Source organism: Chiloscyllium plagiosum, unplaced genomic scaffold (genome assembly GCF_037043375.1).
Source record: "Chiloscyllium plagiosum isolate Xiang-an unplaced genomic scaffold, Cpla_swu_hap1 HiC_scaffold_3, whole genome shotgun sequence".
NCBI classification, from domain to species: domain Eukaryota; kingdom Metazoa; phylum Chordata; class Chondrichthyes; order Orectolobiformes; family Hemiscylliidae; genus Chiloscyllium; species Chiloscyllium plagiosum.
Genome location: NW_028270141.1, coordinates 150,950,405 through 150,965,459, shown reverse-complemented (window position 1 = coordinate 150,965,459; position 15,055 = coordinate 150,950,405). Strand labels below are relative to the sequence as shown.

Here is a 15,055-nt window from a genome sequence, read left to right as displayed (position 1 = left end):
GCCAGGCCAACGCGGGAGCAGAGAGTCCCAGGCCAGGCCAATGTGAGGGCAGAGAGTCCCAGGCCAGGCCAACGCGAGGGCAGAGAGTCCCAGGCCAGGCCAACGCGAGGGCAGCGAGTCCCAGTCCAGGCCATCATGAGGGCAGAGAGTCCCAGGCCAGGCCAACATGAGGGCAGAGAGTCCCCGGCCAGGCCACCGTAGGGGGCAGAGAGTCCCCGGCCAGGCCACCGTAGGGGGCAGAGAGTCCCCGGCCAGGCCACCGTAGGTGGCAGAGAGTCCCCTGCCGGGCCACCGTAGGGGGCAGAGAGTCCCAGGCCGGGCCGACGCGGGGGCAGAGTCCCAGGCCAGGCCGACGCGGGGGCAGAGAGTCCCCGGCTAGGCCAACATAGGGGCAGAGAGTCCCAGGCCGGGCCGACGCGGGGGCAGAGAGTCCAGGCCAGGCCGACGCGGGGGCAGAGTCCCAGGTCGGACCAACACGGGGGCAGAGTGTCCCAGGCCAGGCCAATACAGGGGCAGAGAGTCCAAGGCCAGGCCAACACGAGGGCAGCGAGCTCCGGAACGGAGTGCAGTGGGTGTGCGGGGAAGAATCCAGGAGCGGAGGCCAGTAGGTGGGAGAGTCTGGGAGCGGAGGTGAGACCCTTAGGGACAGGAAGTGATGCCTTGATGTTTGAAGGTCAGCATGGTCTAGAGAAATGGCCAGGGTGATCTGAAATCTCGGTGCACTGTTGGACTTTGTGAAAAGACTAAAATTCGAGTCATTTTAAAAAGAAAACTTCTTTATTCTTTATTCATGTGCTGAAGATGGCGCCAAAGTGTTCATTGCAGTCACTCAAGTCCTATCAATGCCGATTAATAAAAGGTTTGCTGTACTTCTATCAGGTCGCCCTTCAGCCTCGGATGCTCTAGCAAAAACAATCCAAGTTTGTCCGTCCTGTCCTTATAGCTAATACATTCCAATCCAAGCAACATCCTGCTAAATCTCTTTTCCATCTTCTCCAAAGCCTCTGCACTTTTCCTGTACTGTGGGGAACACAGTTGCACACAATATTCCACATGTGGTCTGACTAAAGTTTTATACAGCTGCAACGGCACTTGCTAACGTTTTTACTCAGTGCCATGATTAATAAAGGCAAACATGCTGTACACTTTCTTTCCCATCTTATCCACTTCTGTTGCCACTTTTAGGGGCTATGGCCTTACACCACAAGATCCCTTTGTATATCAATGCTCCTAAGGGTCCTGCCATTTACTGTATATTTTCCTCTTGGCTTTGACCTTCCAAGTGCACCATCTCCATCTGCCAATTCTCTATCCAGTTTTCTAAGTGATCTATATCTTGCTGTATCCTTTGATAAGACCATAAGACATAGGAGTGGAAGTAAGGCCATTCGGCCCATTAAGTCCACTCCGCCATTCAATCATGGCTGATGGGCATTTCAACGGCACTAACCTGCACTTTCCCCATATCCCTTAATTCCTTGTGAGATTAAGAATTTATCAATCTCCGCCTTAAAGACATTTAACGCCCCGGCCTGCACTGCGATCCATGGCAATGAATTCCACAGGCTCACCACTCTCTGGCCAAAGAAATGTTTCCTCATTTCTGTTTTAAATTGACCCCCCCCTCTAATCTAAGGCTATGCGCACGAGTCCTGGTATCCCCCCCGATGTAAACAATTTTCCAGCATCCGCCCTTTCTAAGCCATGCATTATCTTGTAAGTTTCTATTAGATCTCCCCTCAACCTTCTAAACTCAAATGAATACAATCCCAGGATCCTCAGCCGTTCATCACCTTATTCCAGGGATCATCCGTGTGAATCTCCGCTGGACACATTCCAGTGCCAGTATGTCCTTCCTGAGGCGTGGGTCCCAAAATTGGACACAGTATTCTAAATGGGGTCTAACCAGAGCTTTATAAAGTCTCAGTAGTACATCGCTGCTTTTACATTCCAACCATCTTGAGGTAAATGACAACATTACATTTGTTTTCTTAACCACGGACTCAACCTGCAAGCCAACCCTTAGAGAATCCTGGAGTAGCATTCCCAGATCCCTTTATACTTTGGCTTTAGAATTTTCTCACAATTTAGAAAATAGCCCATCCCTGTATTCTTTTTTCCAAAGTGCAAGACCTCACATTTGCTCACATTGAATTTCACCAGCCATTTCTTTGACCACTCTTCTAAACTGTCTAAATCTTTCTGCAGCCTCCCCACCTCCTCAGTACCACCTGCCTGTCCACCTAACTTCATATTATCAGTGATCTTCACCAGAATGCCCCTAGTCCCTTCATCCAGATCATTAATATGTAAAGTGAACAGCTACAGCCCCAACACTGAACCCTGCGGGACACCACTTGTCACTAGCTGTCATTCCGAAAAAGAACCTTTTATCCCATCTCTCTGCCTTCTGTCAGACAGCCAATCCTCAATCCATGCCAGTAGCTCACCTCGAACACCATGGGCCCTCACTTACTCAGCAACCTCCCGAGAGGCATCTTATCAAAGGCCTTTTGGAAGTCTAAGTAGATAACATCCACTGAGTTTCCTGGTCTAACCTACTTGTTACCTCTTCAAAGAATTCTAACAGTTTGTCAGGCACGATCTCCCCTTACTAAATCCATGCTGACTTGTTCTAATCCCACCCTGCACTTCCAAGAATTTAGAAATCTCCTCCTTAACGATGGACTCTAGAATTTTACCAACAACCGAGGTTAGGCTAATTGGCCTATAATTTTCCATCTCTTGTTTTGATCCTTTCTTGAACAAAGGGGTTACAACAGTGATTTTCCAATCATCTGAGACTTTCCCTGACTCCAGTAATTTTTGAAAGATTACACCAACGCCTCCGCTATTTCCTCAGCCACCTGCCTCAGAATTCTAGGATGTAGCCCATCGGGGCCTGGAGATTTATCAATTTTTAGACCATTTAGCTTATCTAGCACTTTCTCTTTTGTAATGGCTACCATACTCAACTCTGCCTCTTGACTCTCCTTAATTGTTGGGATATTACTCATGTCTTCCAGGTGAAGTCTGACACAAAGTATTTATTAAGTTCTTCAGCTATTTCCTTATAGTAGGCTGCTTGAGTGCCCACGTTATTTCTAGTGACTTATTTGCCAACATGACTGCTGTTCCACACTGACAGGGAATCTCAGAATTGAAGCAGTACAGAAGGAGACCCTTCAGCCCGTCATATTTGTTCCAGCTTTCTGAGCAAATTACCCAGTTCCATGATCCTCTTTCCACAACATTCAGATAATCCAATTCCCTCTTGAATGAACCTGCCTCCACAGGCAGCGTATTTCAGATTGTAACCACTCATTGTGTGAAAAAGACTTTTCCTTCTGTCGCCATTGTTTCTCTTGTCAATTTCCTAAACCTTGTTCTTGATTCATCTACCAATGGGACAGTTTCTCTCTAATTACATTGTCGGGAGCCCTTGTGATTTTGAAACCCTTTATCAAATTAAATCTCAATAATTTTTCCTTAAGGAAAATGGTTCCAACTTTAAATTACCTACAGGTTTGAAGTTCCTTAACTCTCGCTCCGTCGAGTCAGACAGCACGGAAGCAGATCCTTCGATGCAACTTATCCATGCCGACCAAGTTTCCCAGAATGAACTGGTCCGATTTGCCTGCTTTTGGTCCATGTCCCTCTAAACCTTTCCAATCCATGTGTAACTGTCCAAATGTCTTTTAAATGTTGTAACTGTACCTGCATCTGCCACTTTGTCTGGCAATTCATTCCACATACAAACTACCCTCTGTGTGATAAAGTTGCCCCTCCGGTCCCTCTTAAATCTTTCCCCTTTCACTTTAAATCTGTGCCTCTAGTTTTGAACTCCCCTACCTTGGCGAAAAGAATTGGCTATTCGCAACTTCTATGCCCCTCATGTTTTTATAAACCTCACCCCTCTCAACCCCCTACACTCCAGGGATAAAAAGTCCCAGCCCATCCAGCTTTTCCTTATAACTGAAACCCTTCAGTCCTGGTAACATCCTTGTACTGTAAATCTTTTATGTACCCTTACCCTTTTGTACCCCAATTTAACAATACGCTTCTATGGCAGGGCAACCAGAACAGCACGCAGTACTCTAAAAGAGACCTCAGTAATGATGTGGACAGTTGCAACATGATGCCCCAATTCCTATACTCAGTGCTCTGACCAATGAAGGCAAATGTGCCAAATGCCTTCTTCATCACCTTCTCTACCTGTCCACCATTTTCAAGGAAGTATGTACCTGAACCCCTGGGTCTCGACAACACAGTCCAGTGCCCTACTGTTAGCTATGTAAGTTCTGTCGTGGTTTGTCTTACCAAAGTGCAACACCTCGCATTGATCCAAGTTAAACTCTGTCTGCCATCCCTCAGCCCAGTTGTACTCTTAGACAACCTTCTTCACTGTCCACTGCAGTGGTGTTCCCATGTGCCTCCTGCTCTTGCCCTTCCATATATTAGAGATTGGAAGGTGCATAGGCAAGCTGATGCAGTAAATAAAGGACACTGCAGCTGTTATGCATTGGCAGTGGAAGGAGTGAATGCTGAAGAATTGCCAATTAGATGGGGCTGCCCTATCTTGGAAGGTGTTGAGCTTCTTAAGTGCTGCTGGAACTGCGCTTGTATGACTTCTCCAGCCTTTTGGTATAACTGAATTCCTTCATCCCTGTTACATCAATCGTGTGAATCTTCTGCACACTCTCTAATGCTTTCACAGCTTTTTAAAAGTGCAATACTAGACATGCCGTTTTATGCAAGTTTAGCATAATATGTTTCCCTCTTAATAAGGCCTAGGATGCCGCATGGTTTACTAACTTCTCTCTCAACCTCTCCCACCATCTTCAATAACTTGTATATATGTACACCCAGGTTCCTCTGCTTCTATATCACCTTCAGAATTGAACCCTGTATTTTAAATTAGCCATCTCTCTTTTTTCTCCCAAAGTGAATCAGTTCACATACCCTGCATTAAATTTCAGCTGCTCCTTGTGCACCTATTCCATCAACTTGTCTGTGTCATTTTGAAGCTCTTTGTGGTGGTTCTCACAGTTCACAGTGTTTCCAGGTTTCGTCTCACGCGCGAGATTTGAAATTGTATTGTACACACCGAGGTCTAGATCTGAAAATGGGTCCCAACATGTCGCCTGGAGAAACCCACTGCAAACCTTTCTCCAGTCCAAAGAAAACTTCCCTTTACCACTACCCAGTTTCCTATCACTCAGCCAATTTCACATCCTAGTTGCAACTACCTATTTTATTTCATGAGCTACAGCTTTGCTCAGAAAACTGTTGCATGGCGCCATATTAGATGCCTTTTGGAACTCTGCATATATGATGTCAACAGAATAACCTTTATTAACTCTCTCATCCAAAATAATCCCAAAAAATTAATTAAACATCAGTTGTTCTTAAACAATCCATGCTGGCTTTCCTTAATTAATGCACCTTTCTCCATGTTTCAATATATTTTGTTCTGCACTATTGTTTCTAGCAGCCTCCCAAGGGTGGAATGGTTTTCAGCTCATCGGGCAATGGTATCAGTACTGAGGAGAGGGGAGCTGTTCTGGTGAATTGGCTTCATTTGAACTGTGCTGGGACCAGTATCTGGTGAATCAAATAGCTAGGGCTATAGAGGGGTCTTTAAACTAATTAGAAAGGTGTGGGGTTTGGAGGGGGAGGGGGGGCATAGAATTACACAGCAGCTACACTGATAATCCAGAATGGGACTGGAAGGGATAGAGTATGCAAACATAGAAAAACAGCAGTAAGAAGGGTCAAAATGGAATATAATGGTAAAAACGTAACTTTAATCGCTCTTTCCTTGAATGCACATAATATTTGGAATAAAATAGATTAATTAACCGCACAAATACAGCTTAGTGGTACAATTTTGTAGCCATTTCGGAGGCATGGTTGCAAGGAGACCAAACCTGGGAACTAAATATTCAGAGGTATGTGACTTTCTGAAAAGACAGGCAGGAAGGAATGGGTGATGGAGTAACATTGTTGCTACAAATGGAACAAATATGATAACAAGAAATAATCTCGGATCAGAAGATGTGTTGGGATGTCTGGTCAGCGCAGGGGAGTTGGACTGAAGGGAGTTGTTCTGTGCTGTATAACTCTATGTAGATGTAGTGGGACCACAATAATTTACAATATATATTAATGACTTGATTAGGAAAATGAATATACTATCAGTAATATTGCTGATGACACAAAAACAGGTAGAAAGGCAAGTGGTGAGGTTGACGCAAAGAGACTGTAGAGAGAAATAGAAAGGTTAAACAAGTGGCAAAAATTTGGTAGCTGAAATATAATGTGGGGAAATGTGAGATTATGCACTTTGGCAGGAAGAATAAAGGACTGCATATTATTTAAATGGGGAAAGAGCAGAATGTTACAGAATAGAGGGATTTGGGAGTCTTTGTCCATGAAAAAGCTAGCATCCATGTCTAGTGGGTAACAGGAAATGCAATGGGACTTTTTAATATTCATTCATGGGATGAGGGTATCGCTGGCTCAGCCAGCATCTATGACCTATTCTGGAGGAGCAGTTAAGAGCCAACTATATTGCTGTGAGTCTGGATTCACAAGGCCACTGCCTAGGCTTATGCCCGAAATGTCGATTCTCTTGCTCCTGTTGCTGCATGACCTGCTGTGCTTTTCCAGCATAACACTTTTCGTCTCATTGGAAGAGTGAGAGACAATACGATTGTAACATACAAGATTCCGAGAGAACTTCCTGGGGCAGATGTGGAAAGCTGGTTTCCCTTTATGGGGAAGTCTAGGATCAGATAGCATAATCATAGCATAAGGAGCTGCATATTTCACACAGAGGTGAGGAGGAATATATTCTTTGAAAATAGTGAATCTGTGAAATTGTTTCGGCTGAGACTGTGTTGTTAAGTATACTCATAGCTGAGAGAGACAGATTTTTTATCAGTAAGGGTATCAAGGGTTATGGGGAAATGGGAGGAAAGTGGAGTCGAGGATTCTCAGATCATTGAATGGCAGAGCAGACTTGGTAGGCAATTGTGAACCTGCACCCTCTTCCAAATAATATCATTAATATATATTATTTCTTTATCCTTTGTACAAAAATGTATCATCTTGCGCTGCTATGCTTTAAGTTTCATGCATCTGACCATTTCACCAGTCTGTGCCCTCCTGTTTATGTTCCCTTATTGTTTCCTACACTTATAAGTCTCATGTGAGTTGCAAACTTTTCAATGATCCTGGGTATCTAATCCCATATAATTTAATACACATTAAAGAAAAGCAGAGTGCTTAATGATCCTGGATGAGACTGCTTACTTTGGGGATGAGTAACATTTTAAAAATTGGATGACATTTGAAATTCTGATTGCCAAAAGAATGAACCACGGCTGACTGTGATTGCTACGAAAAGGCTAATCCAACCAACACAGACCCACAGTGACCCAAAATGATTCTTCAAAAACCTTAAAGCGCACTGTCTTCCTCATTCTCCTTTAGAAATTGCCTCTTATTTGGAGATCTGGCCACTATTCCTTTCACCAGCAGCTTCAATGCAGCCTGAATGCCCCCGCTTCGTTCTTCCTGAAGGTTAGTTTCAGGTAACGAGACTGCTACTAAAAATACCCCAGTGACTGGCCGCATCCCAGCTGCTCAATCTTTTCTTTGGATGCTGCATCCCACTGTGTTGGCCTGATACTGGGCAGCCAACCACTTCACTCCACAGGCTCCTCTGAACCAGAGACTCATTGTTTCACTGAACGATCACAACTCACGTGGGCCGGACTGACCCCCTGCTCCCTACTATGTCTGAAAAGCCAGCTCCAGCTAGAACTGAATTGGGAACCGCCTACTGCCAGTTCGACTCCAGACTGACCTGTCACGTGGGCTCAATGTGTGGCCTTTCCCGATCCCATGGCTACGTTTTCATGCTGCATTTCTTAGGCAACTGCTTGCATCATCTCCCAGCCATCAGAGGTAACCAGAACTCAGCTGGTGCTACCCTTCACTTTAACACCTTCTGCACTTTGGCCAGAACATGCCAGGAGTTGCAATCCTTGGCCTCCACACTGTGATTTTTAACTTTGCCCACCCCACTCCAACACAGGCACAGCCACATCATTGATATGCAGTGTCATTGCCATCATTCCTGGTCGTGAAAGAACACATGCAATAGGAAACCTCACTTGGTGGGTTGTTGGGTTGTTGGGTAAATGTTTGCAGTTAGGATATTTCATTTTAATGGAATAATATTGGACATTCTTTGATAAACAGCGATGGCTTTGAGGGTTTGTTTCTGAAACTACCTGTAATCCTCCTTTCTCATTGCTGCACATGAGATAGGGATACACTATTTCATTACATTGATCCATTAGGCTTTGAAAGCAGTCATTTCTCAGCAAAGCCAGAAATTGTGCATTCCAGCAACAGGGGCTTAACTTCCTCACTGTCTACTCCCAGTTCTCCTATCTAGAGTCATAGAGTCCTACAGCACAGAGACAGGCCATTCAGCCCAAGCTATGACAATAGACAATAGGTGCAGGAGTAGGCCATTCTGCCCTTCGAGCCTGCACCACCATTCAATATGATCATGGCTGATCATCCTTAATCAGTATCCTGTTCCTGCCTTATCTCCATAACCCTTGAATCCAGAGACTGGGCCTCCACTGCCCTCTGGGGCAGAGCATTCCACACAGCCACCACTCTCTGGGTGAAGAAGTTTCTCCTCATCTCTGTCCTAAATGGTCTACCCCGTATTTTTAAGCTGTGTCCTCTGGTTCGGCACTCACCCATCAGCGGAAACATGTTTCCTGCCTCCAGAGTGTCCAATCCTTTCATAATCTTATATGTCTCAATCAGATCCCCTCTCAGTCTTCTAAACTCAAGGGTATACAAGCCCAGTCGCTCAGTCTTTCAGTGTAAGGTAATCCCGCCATTCCAGGAATTGACCTTGTGAACCCTGCACTCCCTCAATAGCCAGAATGTCTTTCAAGCTGGTCCATGCCGACTAAAATATCCATCCATGTGAACCCTATTTCCCTGCAATTGGCCCATATCCTTCGAAACCTTTCCTATCCATGTATTTGTTCAAATGCCTTTTAAATGGTAATGTACCCACCTCAACCACTTTCACTGGCAGCTCATTCCATATGTGTACCTCCCTCTGTATACAAAGGTTGCACCTCAGGTTCTCTTTTATTCTTTCCTCTTGAAACTTCTAGTCCTAGACATTGCATTCACCCTACCCATGCTTCTCATGATCATGTATGCTTCTACAAGATCCCCCCCTCAGTCCCCCACGCTCTAAAGAAAAATGTCCTGGCTTGTCCAACCTCTCCCTATTACTCAGACCGTTGAGTTCTGGCAACATCATTGTAAATTTGTTCTGCACTCTTCCCAGTTTAATAACATCCTTCTTATAGCAAGGTGACCAAAACTGAATACAATACTCCAAGTGCAGCCTCATCAATGTCCTATACAACTGCAACATAACTTCCCAACTTCTATACTCAGTGCCCTGACTGATGAAGGCCAGTGTCCCATAAGCCTTTTATCCCTGTCTACCTGTGACTCCACTCTCAGAGGACCATGCACCTGACTCCAAGATCCCTCTGTTCTATGACACTCCTTAAGACTCTACCATTCAGAATGAAACTCCTACCTTGATTTGACTTTCCAAAATGCAAGACCTCACACTTATCTATATTAAACTCAGTTTGCCATTTCTCGGTCCACTTCCTCAACTGATCAAGGTCCTGCTGCAATTTCTGATAACCTGCCTCACTGTCCATAGTACTGCTTATTTTGTTGTCATCTGTAAACTTACTAATCATGCCTTGTGCATTCCTATCCTTATGTTCCTCCTTATCTCATTCGCTGATATTGTATGTCTTTTTCCTCTTGTACAATGGGGTCTCTTAGAAAAAGTTAAAATCGCTATAGTCTGACCAGACCATAGAGTTACTGTTTGTTAGAGAGAGACAACTGGTGGTGGTTTAACCTGAGGGTCACTGCGCCTCATACAAGAGGAAAGTCCTTTGTGGTCATCTCAGCTGCTGTGGGAATTGAACTCACACCGTTGGCATCACTGTGCATCACAAACCAGGGAGGTCAGTTAGCTCAGTTAGCTGAATGGTGGTTTGCAATGCAGAGTAACGCCTTTCGCCGTGTGTGTGATGACCCTCAGATTGAACCACCACCAGTCCACCCCCCCTCTCTCTCTTCGCCTGCCACCACCAACAACATCCCCCCCCCCACCCTCCAGTGAGACAGCAACCCAATGATCTGGTAAGGAGACTTTATCTTTTAACTTTAATATGGTCTCTTTCCCACTGCATCCAAATAATACATTCAACCATAAAATCTGGCGTTACAAAAGGAAGTCATTTGGTGCACCATGCCTGCATACACTCCTTGAAAGAATTATCCAACTAATTCATTCACTTTTTTTATCCTCATGGACCTGTTTGTTTTCCCTTCATGTCCATTCTATTGACAATTACCTTAAACGTTTGCCCTCTGACTGCCATTTGTTCTGTGAATGACAACAGTTTCCCCATTCTCACTCTATCAAAATCTCATAGTTCTGAAATGCACATTCTGTTATTGTTTTCTTGTTTTTCATTCTTTCAATTTTCTTTTATGTCAATTAATTTTCTATCTCTTCTAGATCTCAGCCTGCAGAAGGATGTGTTATAATGAAATAAATGAATAGAGTTTTACCTTTCGGAATTGATGTCTGTCCATATTATTTCCTATGAATTGTCTTCCTAATTGAATGAGTCTGTCATTTGCCTGTTACTCAGAAGTCGTCTCACAGTAGGATGCTGTGATCAGTACTGTTCCCTTTCCAATTTGTGCTGTTTAGGTAAATGAGGCAGTTTAAAGATGTGAGGAGGTAGGTCTTTATTGCTGATTATAGAGAAATGTAAATGCTTTATTTAAATAGAATCATTTAATTAAACAATGACCCCTATAGTTTTAATTTCTATTCCCATGAGGAAATGCCTGGCCTCTTGATATGAAATGCCTGCTAATTACATGATTGAAATTCAAGTTAGATGTGTGGAGAATTATGGTCAAATCCAGGTTCCATTACACTATGGTACAACATTTTGCAATGTTCTCAAGAGTGGGCTTTTGGGCAGGTGATACTTGCTAAGATTATCTTCCTGAACTTGAAAGTTAATAATCAGCAGAACTGGTTTGTAATCAAGCAGAAGGCGCTGAAGTTGTTCAGTTCTATTGTGCTGACTGAAAATTGCATTGCGCAGTTCAACATAGCAGGTGGGTTCCCCTGCAGCTTTCCAGTGCATGGACAGTTTTCTGCTCAGAGAGGCAACAAATGTAGCAGCTGTGCCTTGCAGTCAAATTCTGAACTAGGGATAAAGAGAAAATCTGTTGAATGGTGAAAATCTGTCTGGAGCATGAAGACGCTGGAGACATACCAGAAAAAGACAGGTTAGCTTTTGGGTGTAACTTGGTTTTTCAGAGTTGGTCTAACTATGTAAAGGATTAATGACACAGGAGTGGGTCATTCATCCCTACAACCTGGGCTATCACCTAGTGAGGTGATAGCTAATCTCTATCATATGTTCATTGTTCATTCAAAGTTGATGAAAAATAGTAGGAATGAGATAAAGAGGGGGATAGAAAGTGTCAAAGAAATAGGTAGCTAAATGGAATGGGGGGGAGAAAAGGGTAAATGAGATTAAGATGACTGCTTGTGTGGAGGATAAGTACAAACAGAGGCTAGAGTTGAATAACCTTAGCTTTGTAACTAAAGGTTTTTCCTAATTGTATCAAAAAGGAATGCAAGATTGAGAATGGTTTGGCTCGTTTGAAAATAGATTTACATAGGATATAAGGCACTGAACTGTAGTATTTGACTGAACTGCCTGTGTTGATATTTAGGCTCCATTCGATGATAGCACAGTGTGCACCATCATTTGTAACTCCTTACATACTGAAACTGTCCATGTTCAAATGCAACATGATCTGGACAATATCTAGACTTGGCTGACAAGTGGTAAGTATCATGCAAGTGCCTAACAAAAGAGAATCTAATCATCACTCCTTGACATTCAATGGCATAAACATCACTGAATCTCCCACTGTCTACACCCTGGGGCTTTACCTTTGACCAGAAACTGAACTGCATTAACTATGTATAACTCAGTGGGTACAAGTGTCTAGGAATCCTGCAGTGATTAACTCACCTCCTGACACCCCAAAGCCTGTCTACAAGGCACAAGTCAGGAGTGTGATGGATTACTCCCCACTTGCCTGGATGAGTGCAGCTCTAACAACTCTCTAGAAGCTTGACACCATCCAGGACAAAGCAGTCTACTTGATTGGCACCATATCCTCAACCACTCCCTCTCTTCGCCACTGATAAAAGATGACCAAAAAAGAGTAAAGAGAGAGGAAATAAATTGACAGTAAACTTGCAAAATACTATTAATGTGGACAGTAAGAGCTTTTTAAAAACACGTGAAGAGTGGCCAAAGTGAATATAAAGAATGAGGCTGGGGAAATAATAATGGGGCACCAGAAAATGGCAGAAGAGTTGAATAAATACATTGTGTCAGTCTTCACAATAGAAGACTCTTAGTGGCATTCCAAAGTTGTTAAATATTCAAGGGACAAAAAGAGGAAAGGAAATATATATCACTTGAGAAAAAGTGTAAAAGAAGCCAGTGGTGCTAAAGACTGATAAGTCCCCTAGAACTGATGGGATATATCCGAAGATATTAAAGGAAGTAACTACAGAGTTAGTGAGTGAACTAGTAATAATCTTCCAGGAATCCTTAGATTATGGAAAAGTCCCAGAGGATTGGAAACCTGCCAACATAACACCTTTATTTAAAACAGGCCAAAGTTAAAAATCACACAACACCAGGTTATAGTCCAACAGGTTTAATTGGAAGCACACTAGCTTTCGGAGCGACGCTCCTTCATCAGCGTCACTCCGAAAGCTAGTGTGCTTCCAATTAAACCCTGTTGGACTATAACCTGGTGTTGTGTGATTTTTAACATTGTACACCCCAGTCGAACACCGGCATCTCCGAATCATAGCTATAGGCCAGTTAGCTTAATGTCTGCTGGTGGGAAAATGTTAGAGCCTATTAGAAAGAATATAATATCAGAGCATTTAGAAATATAATATGACCAAGTAGAATCATTATGGCTTCATGAAGGGGAATTCATACCTGATAAATTTATTGCCTCCTCTTTGAGGAGGTAACAACAGGATAAATAAAGGGGAAGCAGTGGATCTAACAAATTTGGATTTTCAAAAGACATTTGGTAAGGTACCACCCATTAGCTTACTTAATAAGGTAACCCACGATGATGAAGGATGAACATGGATAGAGGACGGGCTAATTAATAGAAGACAGAGTTAGGAAAATGGGCAATTTCAGAATAGCAACTTGTGATAGTTGAGTGCCACAGAGACTAGTGCTAAGCCTAAGATTATGTAGAATACATATTAATGACTTGGATGAGAAAAGTCAATGCACTGTAACCAAGTTTGCACATGGCACAAAAATAGGTGGGAAGGTAAGTGGTAAAAGTGACACAAAGAGTTTGCTAATGGATTTTGACAGGTTAAATGAATAGGCAAAAAAACTTGGCAGATGGAATATTCTGTGGGGAAATGTAAGATAATGCACTTTGGCAGGAACAAAGTAGGAGTTGAATATTGTATAAGTGAAGAAAGACTGTATAAATCTACAGAACCAAAGGATTTGAGAGTCCTTGTTCATGAATCTCAAAAAAATGGTTCATTAGGTAATAGGGAAGGCAAATGGAATGTTGGTCTTTATTTCAAAGAGAATGGAGTATAAAAACAGGGATGTTGTGTTAAAGCTATACAAGGCACTAGTCAGAACACAACTTGAATATTGTGAACAGTTTTGGCCCTGTATATAATGAAAAGTATACTGGAATTGGAGGCAGTTCCAGAGATTGTTTCATGACGTGATACTAGATATGGAGGGACAGTCTTATGAGAAGTTGAGTAGATTGGGCCTGTACTCATTGGATTATAGAAGAATGAGATGCAACCATACAAGATTCTTAGAGGGTTTGACAGGATAGATGCAAAAAGATATTTACCTTTTGGAGGGTCTAGGACCAGAAAGTATAATCTTAGAATATGGGGTCGCCTATTTAAGACCGAGATGAGAATTTTCTTCTCTCAGTGGGTAGTGAGTCTGTGGAATTGTTTACCAGAGATCCACTGAGGATGGGTCACTAAATATAATGAATGCTGAGATAGACAAAGTTTTAATAATTAAAAGAATCAAAGGATAATGGGGAAAGGGCAAGAAAATAAAGCTGAGAATGACCAGATCAGCTATAATCGTATTGAATGGCAGGTCAGACTTGATGGGCTTAATGGCCTCATTCTGCACCTGTATCCTATGGATTTATGGTCATCCAATACGCTTCTGCTGTATGGAATTACAGAAAGTTGATCATCGATGTTTGTGCAAATACAACCTGCTAGGAGTGCATGGCATCCAGAAAATAAGACCTGAATATTTAGCTGTAGCTCTAATCTGAATTTGCAACGGGCTATTCTCTGTGCAAACATATTGAATGTAATCTGTTTTGTGGGTGTCCCCTGAAAACATGTTTTTCTCTTTAGAAAACACCCGATTGTTCTTTCTCAATTGATCATGGTTATTTCTTGCCTACCTTGAAGCCACGCTAGATATTAATGTTCAAAGTCTGTGAGAAGATTTGTAGCTCGGGTGCTCGTTGTGGTTCTGTTCGCCGAACTGGGAATTTGTGTTGCAGAAGCGCTTCACAGGAGGCTCCCAAGCACTGAGGATACCACCTAGACAGGGGTCGAAACGTCTGCAATAAAAATTGCCAGCTCGGCGAACAGAACCACAACAGATATTAATGTTTCGAAATGTGGTATTGATGGAAAGGAACATTGCTTATGGAAGAACTGGGAGGCAGGTAAATTATTCAACATTGCACATTTAAAGTGCTCTACCACTTGTACTTCAAAGTTTTATTTCCTTTTTAAAAAAAGTTTTCT

General features: G+C 43.0%; 1 protein-coding gene across 9 annotated transcripts in view; it reads left to right on the top strand.

Moving 5' to 3' along the window:
- The window catches only part of disp1 (dispatched homolog 1 (Drosophila)), a 401,131-nt gene that overhangs the window by 248,522 nt on the left and 137,554 nt on the right, over positions 1 to 15,055 (top strand). Inside the window, exon 1 of one of the 9 annotated variants that reach the window (XM_087984346.1) lies at positions 14,847 to 14,973. The exons of 6 other annotated variants lie outside the window; for them this stretch is intronic. In XM_087984346.1, the coding sequence (XP_087840472.1) occupies positions 14,914 to 14,973 (60 nt within the window). In that variant the 5' untranslated portion in view covers positions 14,847 to 14,913. Of the gene's footprint in view, positions 1 to 14,846; positions 14,974 to 15,055 lie in introns of those variants that run through there. 2 more of the 9 variants (XM_087984343.1, XM_087984348.1) reach the window with 2 other exon arrangements.